Raw genomic sequence first — 15,577 nt, 5'->3', positions numbered from 1 at the left:
AGTATTGCCTGTTAATTCTTCTTTCTTTTTTTAAAATAGTTTGCATATCCCAAGCCGAGGGATATGCAAACTAGTAGATGATGTCAAACGTTTAAAAATGGTTGTACCAATTTACTCTGTGATCAGCAGTATATGAGAGTTAACACTGATCCACATCCTCACCAACATCTGGTATTGAAAACTTTTCAATTTTAGCCATTCTGGTGGATGTGACAGAGTATGCCATCAAGTTCTTAATTTGCATTTCCCTAAATATTAACAAGGTTTAGCATGTTTTCATATGTTTATTGGTTATTTGAATATTCTCTCTTGTAGAATGTCAATTTAAGGGTCTTGTTCATTTTTTTTACTGGATTGTCTTTTTCTTCCTTATTTTATCCAGTGTGACAATCTTAGTCATTCATAGTTAATGTAATTACTGATGTGAGTGGGTCTAAATCTACTATCTTACTATATGCTTCCAATTTGTCCCTCCAATTCTACATTCCTTTTTCTCTCTTCAAATATTCTTTTAACATTTTCATAGTGGTTATCTTACAAATTACAACATGCATTCTTGATTTTTCAAAGTCTGATGTTAACTGGTTCCCAGACAATGCTAATTTCCTATTACCTTCCCTACTGTTACCATAACCCAACAACACATTACTATTATATGTTTTATAGAGTCAGATTTCATTTAGATTTTCCTATACATTTACCAGTTTCATTGTTCACCCTTAGTCTCCTCCTATTTATCTTCTCTTTATTATCTCTTTCTTTCTAAGCAGATTTTGGTTATATTTTGTGGTTCTTTTTATAATTTCTTAAGCTCAGTGTTTATCTAATTAATTTTCAGCTTTTAGAAATTTTAATATAAACATTTAAGGCCATGAAATTAAGTTTCACTTTAGCTGAATCCCACAAGTTTTGATGCTCTGTTTGTTTAATTCAGTTCTAAATATTTTAAATTTCTGTTGTTATTGTTCCTTTGGTCATCAGTTATTTTAAAATTTGCTTCTTAATTTCCAATGTATAATTTTTTCCCTCCTGGTTATATTTTGTTACTGATTTTTAAGTTCATTGCACTGTGGTTAGAATATGTGGTCTATCTGATACCAGTCCTCTGGGATTGATTGAGATGTGCTTTAACCCTAGTAATGGGTCAAGTTTCTTAACTGTTCAATGTGAGACTGATACAGTGTGCATTCTGGACTTACAGGGTATATTATTCTCTACATACTCATTACATCCAGCTGTGCTGTTCAGACATCCTATAGTCTTACTGATTTTCTGTCTACCTGATCCATCAGTTACTGTGAGACATGGGTCAAAATCCCTCACTGTGAGCAAATTTGACATTTCTCTTCCTAGTTCTGTCAATTTTCACCTTATGCATTTTCTTCCTGGTGAATTGAACCTTGTATCAATTTCCAACGACTCTCTTCATTTTTAATAAAGCTTTTTTCTTATTTATTTATGTAAGTAATATGTGTTTTTTATGTATATATGTGTTTTTCATGCAACTTCAGGGCAGGAACACACACAAGAGATTGTCTGGCTTGGTAATGCTTTCTGCCTTACAGTCCTATCTGTCTCATACTGATATAGCTGTACCAGCTTTCTATTTTAATATCTAATGTGACTGCCTTGTAGAAAGCTTTCTATATCCTATGCTTTAAATATACTTCTTATAAACAGCTTAGAACTGGATGTTGGGGCTTCCCTTGTGGTGCAGTGGTTGGGAAACCACCTGCCAGTGCAGGGGACACAGGTTCGAGCCCTGGACCGGGAGGATCCCACAGGCCACAGAGCAACTAAGCCCGTGCACCACAACTAAAATAAAATTTTAAAAAATAAATACATAAAAAACTGGATGTTGTTGATTATTAATCCAGTCTGACAATCTTCATCTTTTAACCTGAGCATCAGTCCATTTACATTTACTGATAATATTTAAATTTTATCTTTTTATTTTGGCTATTTTTCTTACCTTCTCCATGTTTCTTGCCTTCTTTGGATTGAACAAAATTTGGCCAATCCTTTTTATTTTAAATTTAATTAATTAATTAATTTATTTTTTGGCTGCAATGGGTCTTCATTGCTGTGTGCAGGCTTTCTCTAGCTGCAGAGAGCGGGGGCTACTCTTCATTGCGGTGCATGGACTTCTCATTGTGGTGGCCTCTCTTGCTGCAGAGCATGGGCTCTAGGCGTGCAGGCTTCAGTAGTTGTGGCGCGTGGGCTCAGCAGTTGTGGCTCGCAGGCTCTAGAGCACAGGCTCACTAGTTGTGGCACATGGGCTTAGCTGCTCTGTGGCACACGGGATCTTTCTGGACCAAGGATCAAACCCGTGTCCCCTGCATTGGCAGATGGATTCTTAACCACTGTGCCACCAGGGAAGTCCTGGCCAATCCTTATCTCCTTCTACTAACTTAGAACTTACATATTTTATTTCTATTCTTTTGGTGAATTGCTTAGAATTTTTACCGTTCATATTCTATGAAGACATAAATTTAATCAACGTCTTGACCCCCCTCAAAGAATATTAAAACCTTAGAATGCTTTTAACTCAACCTCCTTCTTAACTTACATGTATTTGTGGTCATATAATTTAATGTTAGCTTTTGCTTTTTAAACCCCTAAATGATGATTACTGTAGTTTTATATAGGCAGTTTTTGTTTATATTTACCCACATTTCACTACTGTCTCTGCTTACTTTTCCTTCTTGCAATTCAAGCCTTTCACTTGTGACCACTCTACTTCTGCCTAAAGAACATGCTTTATTTAGTACTTCCTTTAGTGATGTCCACTGGGACAAACACACTCAGGTTTCAAGGAAAACATCTTTATTTCATCCTCATATTTGAAAGATGGTTCTTCTTAGTTTACAATCCCAGGTTACAAGTCATCTCCTCACAGCACATTGGAGGTGTTGTTCCACTATCTTACAGCTTCCTCTGTTGCCAATGAGAAGCCGGCTGTCCTTGTAAATGTTGAATGTTGTCCCTTTGTCCCCGGTGCTTCTGCAGTTTCACTACAGTATGTACAGGGGTGAACTTCTTTCTATCTACCCTGCTTGGGATTTGCTGGGTTTAATGAATCTAAGGATTGTTGTCTTCCTTTCTCAGTGCAGGTTCATTTCTAACTCATCCTTACCCTGAGTATGCCATCCTGTGTGGTAATGCACAGGAGGTACTTTCAGGCTACCATCTTAGGCAGGCCCTGGGCTTTATCATCTCCCCTAATCTAAGGAGTGTCAGCAAAAGCCTTCAAGGTAAAAGCCAGCCTCAGTACTCCATCTACTTTTATGGGTTCCTCCTTTTACTTAGTTTCTGACTTCTGAGATTTTCTGCCACCTTGTCAATGTTTAATTTTTGGTTTCTTAAAAACATTTTATCCAGCATACTTAGTTGTTTTCGGCAGGAGAGGCAATCAGGATGTCCAGTCCACCAAACTGCTAGGAGCACAAGTCCTCATATGAAGTTTCTTTACAAGCCTACAGGTGATTCTGAAGTGCCCTCCCAGTTAGGAGCCAAAACATCCAGGAATGCTGCTCGATGGATGGTCTCTAGTTATCTCCTAATCATTATATCTAGTCATCTAACTTAGCCCTCAGTCCAGTTAACCTCACACCAGAAACTGACAGTGTCTACGCCTCCTCAAGTTCTTACCATTCATGCCACCCCACCCCAGCCAGTGCTGAGATGACAAGTGTCCCTATGGTCCAGTCATCTCTCTGACCACTGCTTCTCTGTAAACAGGAAAGACAGTGTCCCGACCATCTTCCTGATCTCAAGATGCCTTATACACAGCAGGAAATCATTTACTGAGTGAATACATGACTCCACCATAGTCACTTACCAGGTGGTTTAAAAACAATGATATCAATCTCAAGATGCCTTATACACGGCAGGAATTCATTTACTGAGTGAATACATGACTCCACCATAGTCACTTACCAGGTGGTTTAAAAACAATGATATCATCCAAGAGCTTACACATTTCCTGTTCAAGGACTGCTAACGTGATTTTTCCATTTTGTTCCAGGGAGCTGAGGAATTGTACCATCTGATGAGTGAAGGCTCGGCATTTTTGAACTGCATCCTGACAATAAACAAAGGATCATTCAAATGAATCCATGCATGCAGTGTTAACTGGATATTCCCTGGGAGCACAGCACTGCACTGGGAGAGGACAGAGCAGTGAGTCAGATGAGGACAGACCCTGTGTTGGGGAAATAAAAATCTTTGGTAATACTTAGACCAGAACCCATGTTCTCCCAAATCCCAGTAGTAGTTTTTACTACATCAATAACAACATTAACTACACACTAAGTACTTGCCAGGAACTTTTCCAAAAACTTTTATATTCATTTTCTGATCTAATCCTCACAACACTTTGAAGGCAAGGTATTATTATTTCCAATTCAGGTGAGAAAACCAAGGTCAGAATGGCAGTGAGTTGGGGATTTGCGTTTGTCAGACCTCAAACTCATGCTCATAACTTGCTGCCATTCTGCTGCCAATGACATTCAAATCAGTAAACCCACAGCTCACTGTCGGCCCTCAATCCTTTTCACCTCTTGTTAGCATGTGACACTGCTAGTAGGTAAAGGCTTACCAGAAGAAATAAATGAAACTGAAAGACCCAAGAGGCCAAAATGATATACATCCTCCAACTTTTTCTATTGAGCTGTTGCAGGATTCGAGACAGTCCTCAGTAGCACTTACACTACTACCAGCCCTGAAGAACACTCTGCCTTCTAAAGGACCCACTTAACTTACAAGGTGTTTCTGGCTGCCAGTAGGAATGGAAAGACCTGCAGACACTTTTAGGAGCTTCACAATTAACTCAGCAGAAGATTCCTTTGCCAGGATGATGGATGGCTGGTAATGGCTGCTGAAATAACCTAGCACACTCTGATATGACACAATATCCACAAGATGCCACGAGAGTGAGCTTGTCTGTCCAAGGAGAGTAAGTAGAGGAGAATCCTAAAAATGAAACACACATTCCTTTAGTTCCAGAGCTCCCATTTTTTCCAGAAATATACATCTCTCAAGTTAGGAGTATTTGTGAAAGTAATAACCAAAGTTTTGGCATAACACATTAAGATTTATAAGTATTCAGAACCCAATTTTCAAAGGAACTCTATGATCTGGTGGTAGAACAAGCAATTAAGAAGATGTAAATTGAAATTGATCTTTATATTTGGTGTGGTTCCCTTAGACTATGAACTATATAAGAAAATCAGACACTGGGCTTCCCTGGTGGCACAGTGGTTGAGAGTCCGCCTGCCAATGCAGGGGACACGGGTTCGTGCCCCGGTCCGGGAAGATCCCACATGCCGTGGAGCGGCTGGGCCCATAAGCCATGGCCGCTGAGCCTGCACGTCCGGAGCCTGTGCTCCGCAACGGGAGAGGCCACAACAGTGAGAGGCCCGCGTACCACAAAAAAAAAGAAAATCAGACACCTAGTTGAAGGCACATCCCGTATGCCATGCATATATTCACACTGAAAGAGGCACAAGGGAAACAACTTAAAAACCACAACTTCATACAGAGTGAGGATCTAGAGAGCCCTGCCAAGTCTTTATCACAGGCTCTCCAAACTTACTGTTTGATCCACCAGTTGATCTTCCTTTGCCAATAAAATCATCATGAAAAGGAGGCAGACAATCATGCTCCGGGTCTCTGGGTGGGGACTGGGATTCCAGGCATCAGAGAGCACACTGACCCAGTTGACTTCACAAAGGACAGACCCCAAAAACAAGAAGCAGCTCTTGGGACTTCCTCGTTCCACCTAAAAGGAAACAATGTTTTTAGTTATATATCCTAAAAATGTATAGAAATCAATGTTTTCTAAATTATATATCTTTTAAATTATACTTTTTTCCCAGATTATAAAAATCATTCATAACCCTTCTGCCCTCAGAGATTTAGATTATAATATTTTTCCTTCCATGTTCAGTGTATGGCACACCTTTCAGCTTGTTTGGAGTTCATTATTTATTCCACTAATTCTTTTATTTTATTCTATTTTATTTTATTTTATTTTTATTTTTGGCTGCGTTGGGTCTTTGTGGCTCCGTGCGGGCTTTCTCTAGTTGCGGTGAGTGGGGGCTACTCTTCGTCGCCGTGCATGGGCTTTTCACTGCAATGTCTTCTCTTGTTGCAGAGCACGGGCTCTATGCACACAGGCTTCAGTAGTTATGGCACGCAGGCTCAGTAGCTGTGGCTCGCGGGCTCTAGAACACTGGCTCAGTAGTTGTGAAGCATGGGCTTAGCTGCTCCGCAGCATGTGGGATCTTCCCAGACCAGGGATCGAACCTGTGTCCTGTGCATTGGCAGGCGATTCTTAACCACTGCACCACCAGGGAAGTCCCTATTCCACTAATTCTTAACAGGAAAGGAATGATCTTCCCTAGCTCCAGCCAGGGTGGCAAATCCCTGCCACAGTAAGTCACTGGTGCTCAAGGGAGCCTACCACAGTCCTCAGATGTGCTGGGCAAGACAAAGGTGATATATCTACTAGTCACTGGTTCCCAAAGCCGAGCGTGCATCAGAACCACCTGGAGGACTTGCGTGGGATGGGGGTTGGGGGGTACCCACAGAATTTTTAATGCCCTGCATCTGGAGTAGGAGCAGGAATTTGTCTTCCTAACAAGTTCCCAGGTGGTACTGATGTTGCTGGCCCTAAGACCATACTTTGAGACCTACTATATTAGCACATATAATTTTTATATGGCCTTTTTTGTATAATGTTATGTTATAAATGTATTCCCATATCATTAGTCTTTATAATTTTTGATGACTACATAATGTTTAATTATCCCATTTAAAATATAGCGGGGATGGGGGGGGCAAATGTATTTTAAAGTATATAATCAATATCAAAGTTATCTCTTATAAGCCTATTTCAAGTCTGTTCAAAATAAAACATGGCTAGCTATAAATTTTTCCTTTAAAAGGAAGATTAAAAAGCTCAACTCCATTTATAAAATTGCAATCAGTGGAATTTGATGATTCATGTCTTCCAATTAGTACCATCATTATATCATGCGATTTGCTCATTTTCCCTTTTAGAAAATGATTCTTCATCCTCCTTTATAATTTGTTCTCTATCTTCACCCTCAACCCCCTCACAAACATACTTTACTATGCCAGCAAGACTCATGCAACAGAAAGGTTCCCAGCTTCTGGGCCGGGCAAAGTCATCTATCATTAGACTAAAACTCCTAGAGATACAAAGTCTATAGCATCCCTTTATAGACCATACTATTTAATCTGTCATATAGCTAAAGCTGCGCTCTTACTTAAACACTCTCTTACAGCTCTTTAAACAAAGGTTCAATTCCATATTCATAATGATGATGAATACCTACTTTGTGCCTGTCTCATAGTCTAAACCTAGCTATAAAATCATTCTTAACTTTGTATTTCACTAAGATGACTGTCCTCAGCTTTCCTTAGAGCTCAGCTACAGAGGAGTGGCTGACAAGAGCAGCAGTGGGTGGGGTCTCCACTTACAGCACTAAAAGACTGCAGTACATTTTACTAATTGTCATAAATAACTATGGATCTGTAGTAATTAAAGCACTTAGGGACTTCCCTGGTGGCTCAGTGGTTGGGAATCCGCCTGCCAATGCAGGGGACACGGGTTTGAGCCCTGGACCGGGAAGATCCCACATGCCGCAGAGCAACTAAGCCCGTGCACCACAACTACTGAGCCTGCGCTCTAGAGCCCACGTGCCACAACTACTGAAGCCCACGTGCCTAGAGCCCGTGCTCTGCAACAAGAGAAGCCACTGCAATGAGAAGCCCATGCACCACAATTAAGAGTAGCCCCCACTCGCATCAACTGGAGAAAGCCCACACAGCAACAAAGACCCAACACAGCCAAAAATAAATAAATAATAATTTTTTTAAAAAAAAAGCACTTAAAGTGTCTCAATAATAAATGTGAATTAGGTTATGAGTAAACACAAATGAACTGGTGACTATGAACAAATAAACTGAAATGATCATAAAAAGCTAAGACAAGATTAAAGGGTTTTTTAAAACAAAAACTTAAGAACAACAGAAATGCCTGACTGGTATGCAAGTGACACTACTGTACCCGTTTTCTGACTATTGCTCCTACTGCAAAAACTCCCGCACACTTAGTGGGACTTTTTCCAGGCCATTTCAGGTCTTTTATATGATTATGATGCATTACTGGTTGTTACAATGTACTTCTGTCTCCTACAACCTAATATCCCCTTACATAACTGCTTAAAGAAACTAATGGTTTGAGTACCAATTTACATTCTACTTCAATAGAACATTTAACAAGAAGCAGTTTTAATGATACTATCGTAGAAAAACATGCATTCACAGAAACGCCAAGATTGAGTGTGACAAAGTGATTAAACTATGTATTCACATGACAATATCACTGAAGACTAGGGGATGACTGTCACATTACAGACAAAAATCTTTCTCTGGGTTTTCTGTAAATGCTGTCCAGTCATCTACTAACACAGTGAAATGATGTCCATAGGATGCTGCTTTACACACGCACTGTCTGGGCGATACAGAATTCGGGCAGGGTCCACATTGTCACCCACTGCAACTGGGCCTAAAACCCACAGTGAACAGGTTGCTCCCAAGAAGCCAGGCTGTGACATAGAGAGTGAAGGGTTTACCTTGAAGAAGGCCTCCATGAGCATCTGGTCAGGATGCAGGTCCCTCCACGGGAGTTTCCGGTAGGCACTGTGAAAAGCATACAGAATGAACTCTGGCATTTTGGGTGCTGTACATGCTTCACAATAATGTATCAGGTGTAACCGAAGGGCTCCGTCATCACCAGGCAAGAGCTTATCTAAAATTGAAAAAGAAAATATAGCTGAAGACCTTTTGGGTTGGGTTATCTTTAAAACAAGTAAAAAATTAACACAAATTTGAACTAAAAGTCTAAAAACCTAACGTTCTCAATAATTACCCAGTTTCAAAGATTTTCACATACCAGGGAAAAAAGTGATGGCAGGGCAATAATAAAGAATGGTAATTTACTTACCAGGGCAACTGGAAGGAGCAGCTGGTGTGAGGGAGATAGCAGGCGTGAACAGTTTTTCTCTAAAACTCCTAAATATATGACTTTTTAACTCAAATACACTTCCACAACCACAACCAACTCTAGGCATCCCTTCAGTCTGTTGCCTTCAGCATAAATTCAGTCTCATGCATTTGACACCTCATTCATTTGGCACCTTGGAGAAACCGCATGTTCCTCAAAAGGAAATGTTCCAGGGACTTCCCTGGTGGTGCAGTGGTTAAGAATCCGCCAGCCGGGCTTCCCTGATGGCACAGTGGTTGAGAGTCTGCCTGCCGATGCAGGGGACATGGGTTTGTGTCCCGGTGCAGGAAGATCCCACATGCCGCGGAGCGGCTAGGCCCGTGAGCCATGGCCGCTGGGCCTGCACATCCAGAGCCTGTGCTCCATGACGGAAGAGGCCACAGCAGTGAGAGGCCAGCGTACCACAAAAAAAGAAAAAAAAAAAAAGAATCCGCCTGCCAATGCAGGAGACACAGGTTCGATCCCTGGTCCGGGAAGATCCCACATGCCACGGAGCAACTAAGCCAGTGCGCCACAGTGCGCTCTAGAGCCCACGAGCCACAACTACTGAAGCCCACATGCCTAGAGCCCGTGCTCCGCAACGAGAGAAGCCACTGCAGTGAGAAGCCCACGTGCCGCAACGAAGAGTAGCCCCCACTCGCCACAAGTACAGAAAGCGCACGCACAACAACAAAGACCCAGCACAGCCTAAATAAATAAATTTATTTAAAAAAAAAAAAAGGAAATGTTCCAAATGACTAAATCTTAACCCTTGGTGCAGTAAAACTAGACTGTTAACTGTCATTCAAGTAAGTCACTCTAAAACAAATTTCACACTCTTCTGTGACCTGAATCACTCAGTATTATCCTCACGAGTATCAATTACTTTAGTGCCCTCAGGAGCATTTAGTCTGAAACAAGTTTTTTCAGACTTTCTGGCTCTAAGCAAAGGAATGGAATTTGGTCAAAGAAGACAGAGCCACATACAACGAGAGCAGAAACCTGATGGGAGTTTCTCAACACTGACTTTTGAAAAATGACTAATGAGCATCAACACACAATAAGTGGACTTATCACTGCTAACATTCCTGTGCCCTCAATCCCCAGTCCTCATGAAACAGTAACGTATGTTTTTAACAACCTTTTAAGACAGGGGTGAAGAGTAGCATTTGTTTAAATATGGATAAAAAAGATAGTTTTGTTTAAATTAGGATGGATACGTAGGAGAAGATGTCTAGGAAGTAATCTCTTAGGACCAGACCGAGCGTCTCTAGTCCCAGCCCAGACACAAATAAGTTCTGTGACCTCAGATGAATTCATTTTGCTTTCCAGGTCCTCATTTTTTCTCATCAATAAAAACAGAGAGCTGAACCAGACGATCTCACTAAAAGGCTATAATTTAATACTTCATCTCGCTGTGCACAGTTCTTCTGTTTCCTCTCTCTGAATTGAGCTGCCAATTCTTAATGTTATCTGTGTACTCTCCTATTCCTAGACCACTTTTTTATTTGATATACACGGGCCTGTGAGAGTGCCTGCCCCTTTATACTAAGAAACTAAATAATAGCCTTTGTGACAATAATTTTATGCTGAAATATTTGTCTCACTATAAATATGTGTGGATGGTAATACGCAGCTAGAAGTCTACCTTTCCAAAAAAAGAAAAAAAAAATGAGTGCTATTAGGATTTCATGTGTTACTCACTGAACCAATACTTTTATCAAGTAGACAACTCAGAGTATGGCACTGTCCTAAGTCTTGGGTTGGGGAGAGATAAAAAGAAGAATGTTTCTGTGCCTAGAGTTTGTATCTTATAACGGGGGCGGAGGGGGGAGGGGGAACAGAGAGGAGATCAGATATGTAAAAAGTCAATCAAAATTACTAAATGGGGGGCTTCCCTGGTGGCGCAGTGGTTGAGAGTCCGCCTGCCGATGCAGGGGGCACGGGTTCGTGCCTCGGTCCAGGAGGATCCCACATGCCGCGGAGCGGCTGGGCCCGTGAGCCATGGCCACTGGGCCTGCGCGTCCAGAGCCTGTGCTCCACGACGGGAGAGGCCACAGCAGTGAGAGGCCCGCGTACCGCAAAAAACAACAACAACGAAAAATACTAGATGGGGACTTCCCTGGTGGTCCAGTTGTAAAGAATCCACCTTCCAATCAGGGGACGTGGGTTCGATCCCTGGTCAGGGAACTAAGATCCCACATGCCGCAGTGCAACTGCAGAGCAACTAAGCCCGTGTGCTCTAGAGCCCGTGCGCCACAACTAGAGAGCCCATGTGCACCGCAGCTACTGAGCCCGTGTGCTCTGGAGGCTGTGCGCCTCAACTAGTGAGAAGCCCACGCACTGTAACAAAAGATCCCGCATGGTGCAACTAAGACCCAACGCAGCCAAATAAATAAATAAGTATTTTTAAAAAAAACAACGCTGGATGAGGTACATCCAGACAACGGTATATTATTCAGCACTAAAAAGAAATGAGCTATCAAGTCATGAAAGACATGGAGGAACCTAAATGCATATGCTAAGTGAAAGAAGCCCATCTGGAAAGCTGCATAATGAATAATTATAACTATATGACATTCTAGAAAAGCTAAGACTGTGCAGAAAGTAAAAGAAATCAGTGGCTGCCAAAGGCTGGGGTGGGGGAGGGATGAATAGACAGAGCACAGAGGATATTTAGGGCAGTGAAACTACTCTGTATGATACTGTACTACTCTGTATGATACTCTGTAGACACACATCATTATACATTTATCCAAACCCAGAGAATGTACAAGCCCCAGCATGAATCCTAACTATATATAACTATAGACTTTGGGTAATAATGTGTCAGTGCAGGTTCATCGGCTATAACAAATGTACCACGCTGGTGGGGGATGGTGATAGTGGGTGGGGAGGGGGTTATGCATGCAGAGCAGGGAGGAAAGGGTATACGGAAACTCTCTGTGCTTTCTGCTCAGTTTTGCTGTGAACCTAAAACTACACTAAAAAAAAGCCTATTTTTGTATATATATAAAATATTGGATGATATATTGTTTTACATTATAACATATATATTATTGCTATATATATTTATACATATTATTATAATATATAGTCTATTATCTGATATGCTATCTACTATATATATTGTATATAAAATACTGGATGACATATTGTTAACTCCAGGACTCAGTGCCACATAAACACATGGTAGCCATGGAGGTGCGCCACTCAGATCTCCCTTCAAACAGAACTTGCCACAGATCAGGGCACAGCACCTTTAGCACCTGAGTCGAGGCCATCCTCCTCCCAGGTAGCCCTCAGCCAACAACTAAGCACTGACCTGGCTGCTTCCACCCAAGGTAGGATCCTCAAAAACGAATCTTCGCACTAGAACTCCCTAACCAGCTGGCCAATACTTTCTCAGCGCTGCCCTGCAGGCTGAGACTCTTCCTACTCTCCTTTCACGGGTGTTAGGCCTGCACCAGGGTCTGAAGGCTTTCTTTGCCCACCCTTATTCCTCTCCCTCTTATTTTCACAGGCAGTACCCCAGATAAATCTCAGCATTCTGGCTCCATCATGGCGTCTGCTTCCCAAGGATTCAAACTACAACAATGTGCTATAAAGATTTAGAGGCAGGAGAGAAATGTATGCACATGAACAGATATGCAGGAGAATAAAAAGGCCCTGAGGCTTCATCCAGGTAGTGGAATCAGCATAAGCAAAGACGTGGCAGAGGGAAGATCCAAGGACTTTTAGGGAACAGTGAGTAGAGCAGTATGGCTGAATGGAATGCTTCCATAAAAAAATCATCACATAATGTTGAAGTGGTCTGAGCCAGACGCATTTGAATGCTGAGCTAAAACATTATTACATTTAAAAGTTTCTGAATAAGAATATAATAGCATACAAACAGAATTTTTGGAAAATCAATCTAGTAAATAGGCAGGAACAGAAATGAGATAGGAAGCACAGTTAGGAGGCTATTGCAAGAATCTGGGTTGGGTGGACCTAATATCCTTACAAGCCCCCCAATACAAAACATTTAGATACACTAAGTAAAATACAACAACTCTGAAAATGCACAGCTACATACATTCAGTGGAAGAAAAGAGGTCAGAGAGACTAGGAAAGTAGAGCATTAAACTGATGCGGAAGCCTCAGTTGCCCTGGGGCTGTTTGCTTATGTGGGGTTTCCAACAGCACAAGGAAACAGAAAACAAGATCTTCTAAGGACTACACCCTCACTGAAAGGGCAGATAAGGGGGGAGGGGAACAGATCGTCTCTGCCTTAGCCTCGACTGGGAGTCAGGGAGGCAAGAAAGCTGATTGTGATAATTGAGTATGGGGTTTGATTTCATGTATCTGTGTAGTGTGAGAAACCCAAAGCCAAGGAATTACACAGAGCCAAATGGCAACAAATGCAGATCTTCTCTGGAGGCATACACCCTCATCCTAGTCCTCATGGAATTTCCACAGATAAAGTCTCTCTAAATATGGGCTCACAATAGAAAATTACAAAATACACAAGGAAACAAGCCTCTGAAGGAACATCAAACAGAAGCATGAGCCACCCCCGAACAGAAATTTGAGATGATGGAATTACTGCAAACGGCTCATAAAGGAAAGTAAGTATGTTTAAACATTTTTAAATAATAAAAATTGAAATTTTAAATTAATGAAAGAAGACGCTATCAGAAAGGATCGGATAGGAACTTCCCTGGTGGTGCAGTGGTTAAGAATCCACATGCCAATGCAGGAGACAGGGGTTTGAGCCCTGGTCCGGGAAGATCCCACATGCCGTGGAGCAACTAAGCCCGCGAGCCACAACTACTGAGCCTGTGTGCTACAACTATTGAAGCCCACACGCCTAGAGCCTGTGCTCCACAACAAAGATGAGCCACCGCAATGAGAAGTCCGTGCACCACAATGAAGAGTAGCCCCTGCTTGTGGCAATTAGAGAAAGACTGCACGCAGCAATGAAGACCCAACACAATCAAAAATAAATAAATAAGTAATTTTTTAAAAATAAATAAATATTTTTTAAAAGGATCTGGATAAATTTTATAAACAAACATTACTTCTAGAAACTGAAATGAAAAATTCAATGGATTTCTTTTTAAAGCAGACTAGACATAGCTGAAGAGATGGAGTAAGCTGGAAGAGAGATCTCAAGAATTTGCCCAGGGGAATTCCCTGGCAGTCCAGTGGTTAGGACTCTGCACTTTCACTGCCAAGGGTGTGGGTTCAATCCCTGGTCGGAGAACTAAGATCCCACAATCCACTCGGTGTGGCCAAAAAAAAAAGAATTTGCCCAAAATGAAGCAGAAGAAAACACACCAAAAAAGTGAAAAGTCACAGAAGATAGAATGAGGTTCACCACGGGGGAAAGACAATATTTGAAAAGAGAAAGCCATGACTTATGACACTCAGCACTACCTCCCAAAAAAGATAAGAGGTTACACACTTCACACTAAATAATTGTACGGGTGACCTTTCTTTGGTCAAAGATGACAGCCTACCAAATAAAGTAAAAGTAAATAAAGTAGAAAAGCAGAGGCAAAAGATTAACTGAATTACTTAAGGAAAAGTGAAAACTAACCAGAGACATGATATAACATCTTCCTACCTTTAAAACTCTCGTGCAATGAGTCAATGCAATCAGTGAACAACTGCACGATGCTTGAGGCCACCACAGCATCACTCTCCAGCCAGGGGTAATGTCGTTGGCTGCTTTAAATAAAAGAAACACATACTTAGAGAGGAAACACTATGATTAAATTACTGTACGTCCCAGAGTCTGGGGTTTGCCTAAGTTCTAGAAAGCTCTGTGTTATGTAGCCCTAAGACACATTTAGAGCACTTTAAAGACTGTAAATTCCTGGAGATGAATTGTAGCTTTTAATATCAATCATATAATTTTATTTGCTTTCCTTCCTAACCTTTATTCCAATGTAATTAAGTTTCAGAAGTGTGCTATCTAAATAACTATCAAATTAACACCTTTTACAACACATCCAATTTATGCCCGTAAACCCATCCCTTGTGTATCTTGGTTACATTTCGAATGCCTTAGAAGACAGTTTTCTCTACCTAAAGCATGGGGGGTGAAAAGACTTGTAGAAAAAGATGGTCAAAAATGAACAGAGAGGAAATAACCAAAGGAAAAACTCTTTATATGAAATTTTTACTTTCTGAATCTGGTATAGAAAGTTCAATATAAAAATAAATTCCATTAGTTCTTCCTGGAAATAGACAGGAAGCCTAAATTATGGTAAGCAGTCTCACAGTCACCACAAAATCCTGAAGCTTGTGGATTGTCTAAGGATAGCCCTCTGGGAAAAGCAAAGACCCAGAACTTTTTCTGTTTTCCTCAATGGGCTCTTGAAGCAGCCTGGATGATACAAACAATCTGGACATGGGGGTCAAAGCTCTACCCTGGTCCCAGGTAGCCCTCACCAGCTGTGGGATTTGAGCAAGACATTCAAGTTTTCTGAATCTCAGGATCAGATTAATTCA

At 41.3% G+C, this 15,577-nt stretch overlaps 1 protein-coding gene across 1 annotated transcript in view; it reads right to left on the bottom strand.

The window, feature by feature from the left end:
* Nucleotides 1–15,577, bottom strand: part of EPG5 (ectopic P-granules 5 autophagy tethering factor) — a 121,140-nt gene that overhangs the window by 9,273 nt on the left and 96,290 nt on the right. The window contains exons 36-40 of the mRNA XM_007465635.1: nt 14,688–14,791; nt 8,667–8,842; nt 5,597–5,782; nt 4,765–4,974; nt 3,940–4,084 (exon numbers count right to left, since the gene is read on the bottom strand). Coding sequence (XP_007465697.1) covers nt 3,940–4,084; nt 4,765–4,974; nt 5,597–5,782; nt 8,667–8,842; nt 14,688–14,791 — 821 coding nt within the window. The remainder of the gene's footprint in view (nt 1–3,939; nt 4,085–4,764; nt 4,975–5,596; nt 5,783–8,666; nt 8,843–14,687; nt 14,792–15,577) is intronic.

The sequence above is a fragment of the Lipotes vexillifer genome, unplaced genomic scaffold, assembly GCF_000442215.2.
Source record: "Lipotes vexillifer unplaced genomic scaffold, Lipotes_vexillifer_v1.1 scaffold36, whole genome shotgun sequence".
NCBI classification, from domain to species: Eukaryota; Metazoa; Chordata; class Mammalia; order Artiodactyla; family Lipotidae; genus Lipotes; species Lipotes vexillifer.
The sequence above is the reverse complement of the archived record's forward strand: the minus strand, read 5'-3'. Positions and strand labels throughout refer to the sequence as shown.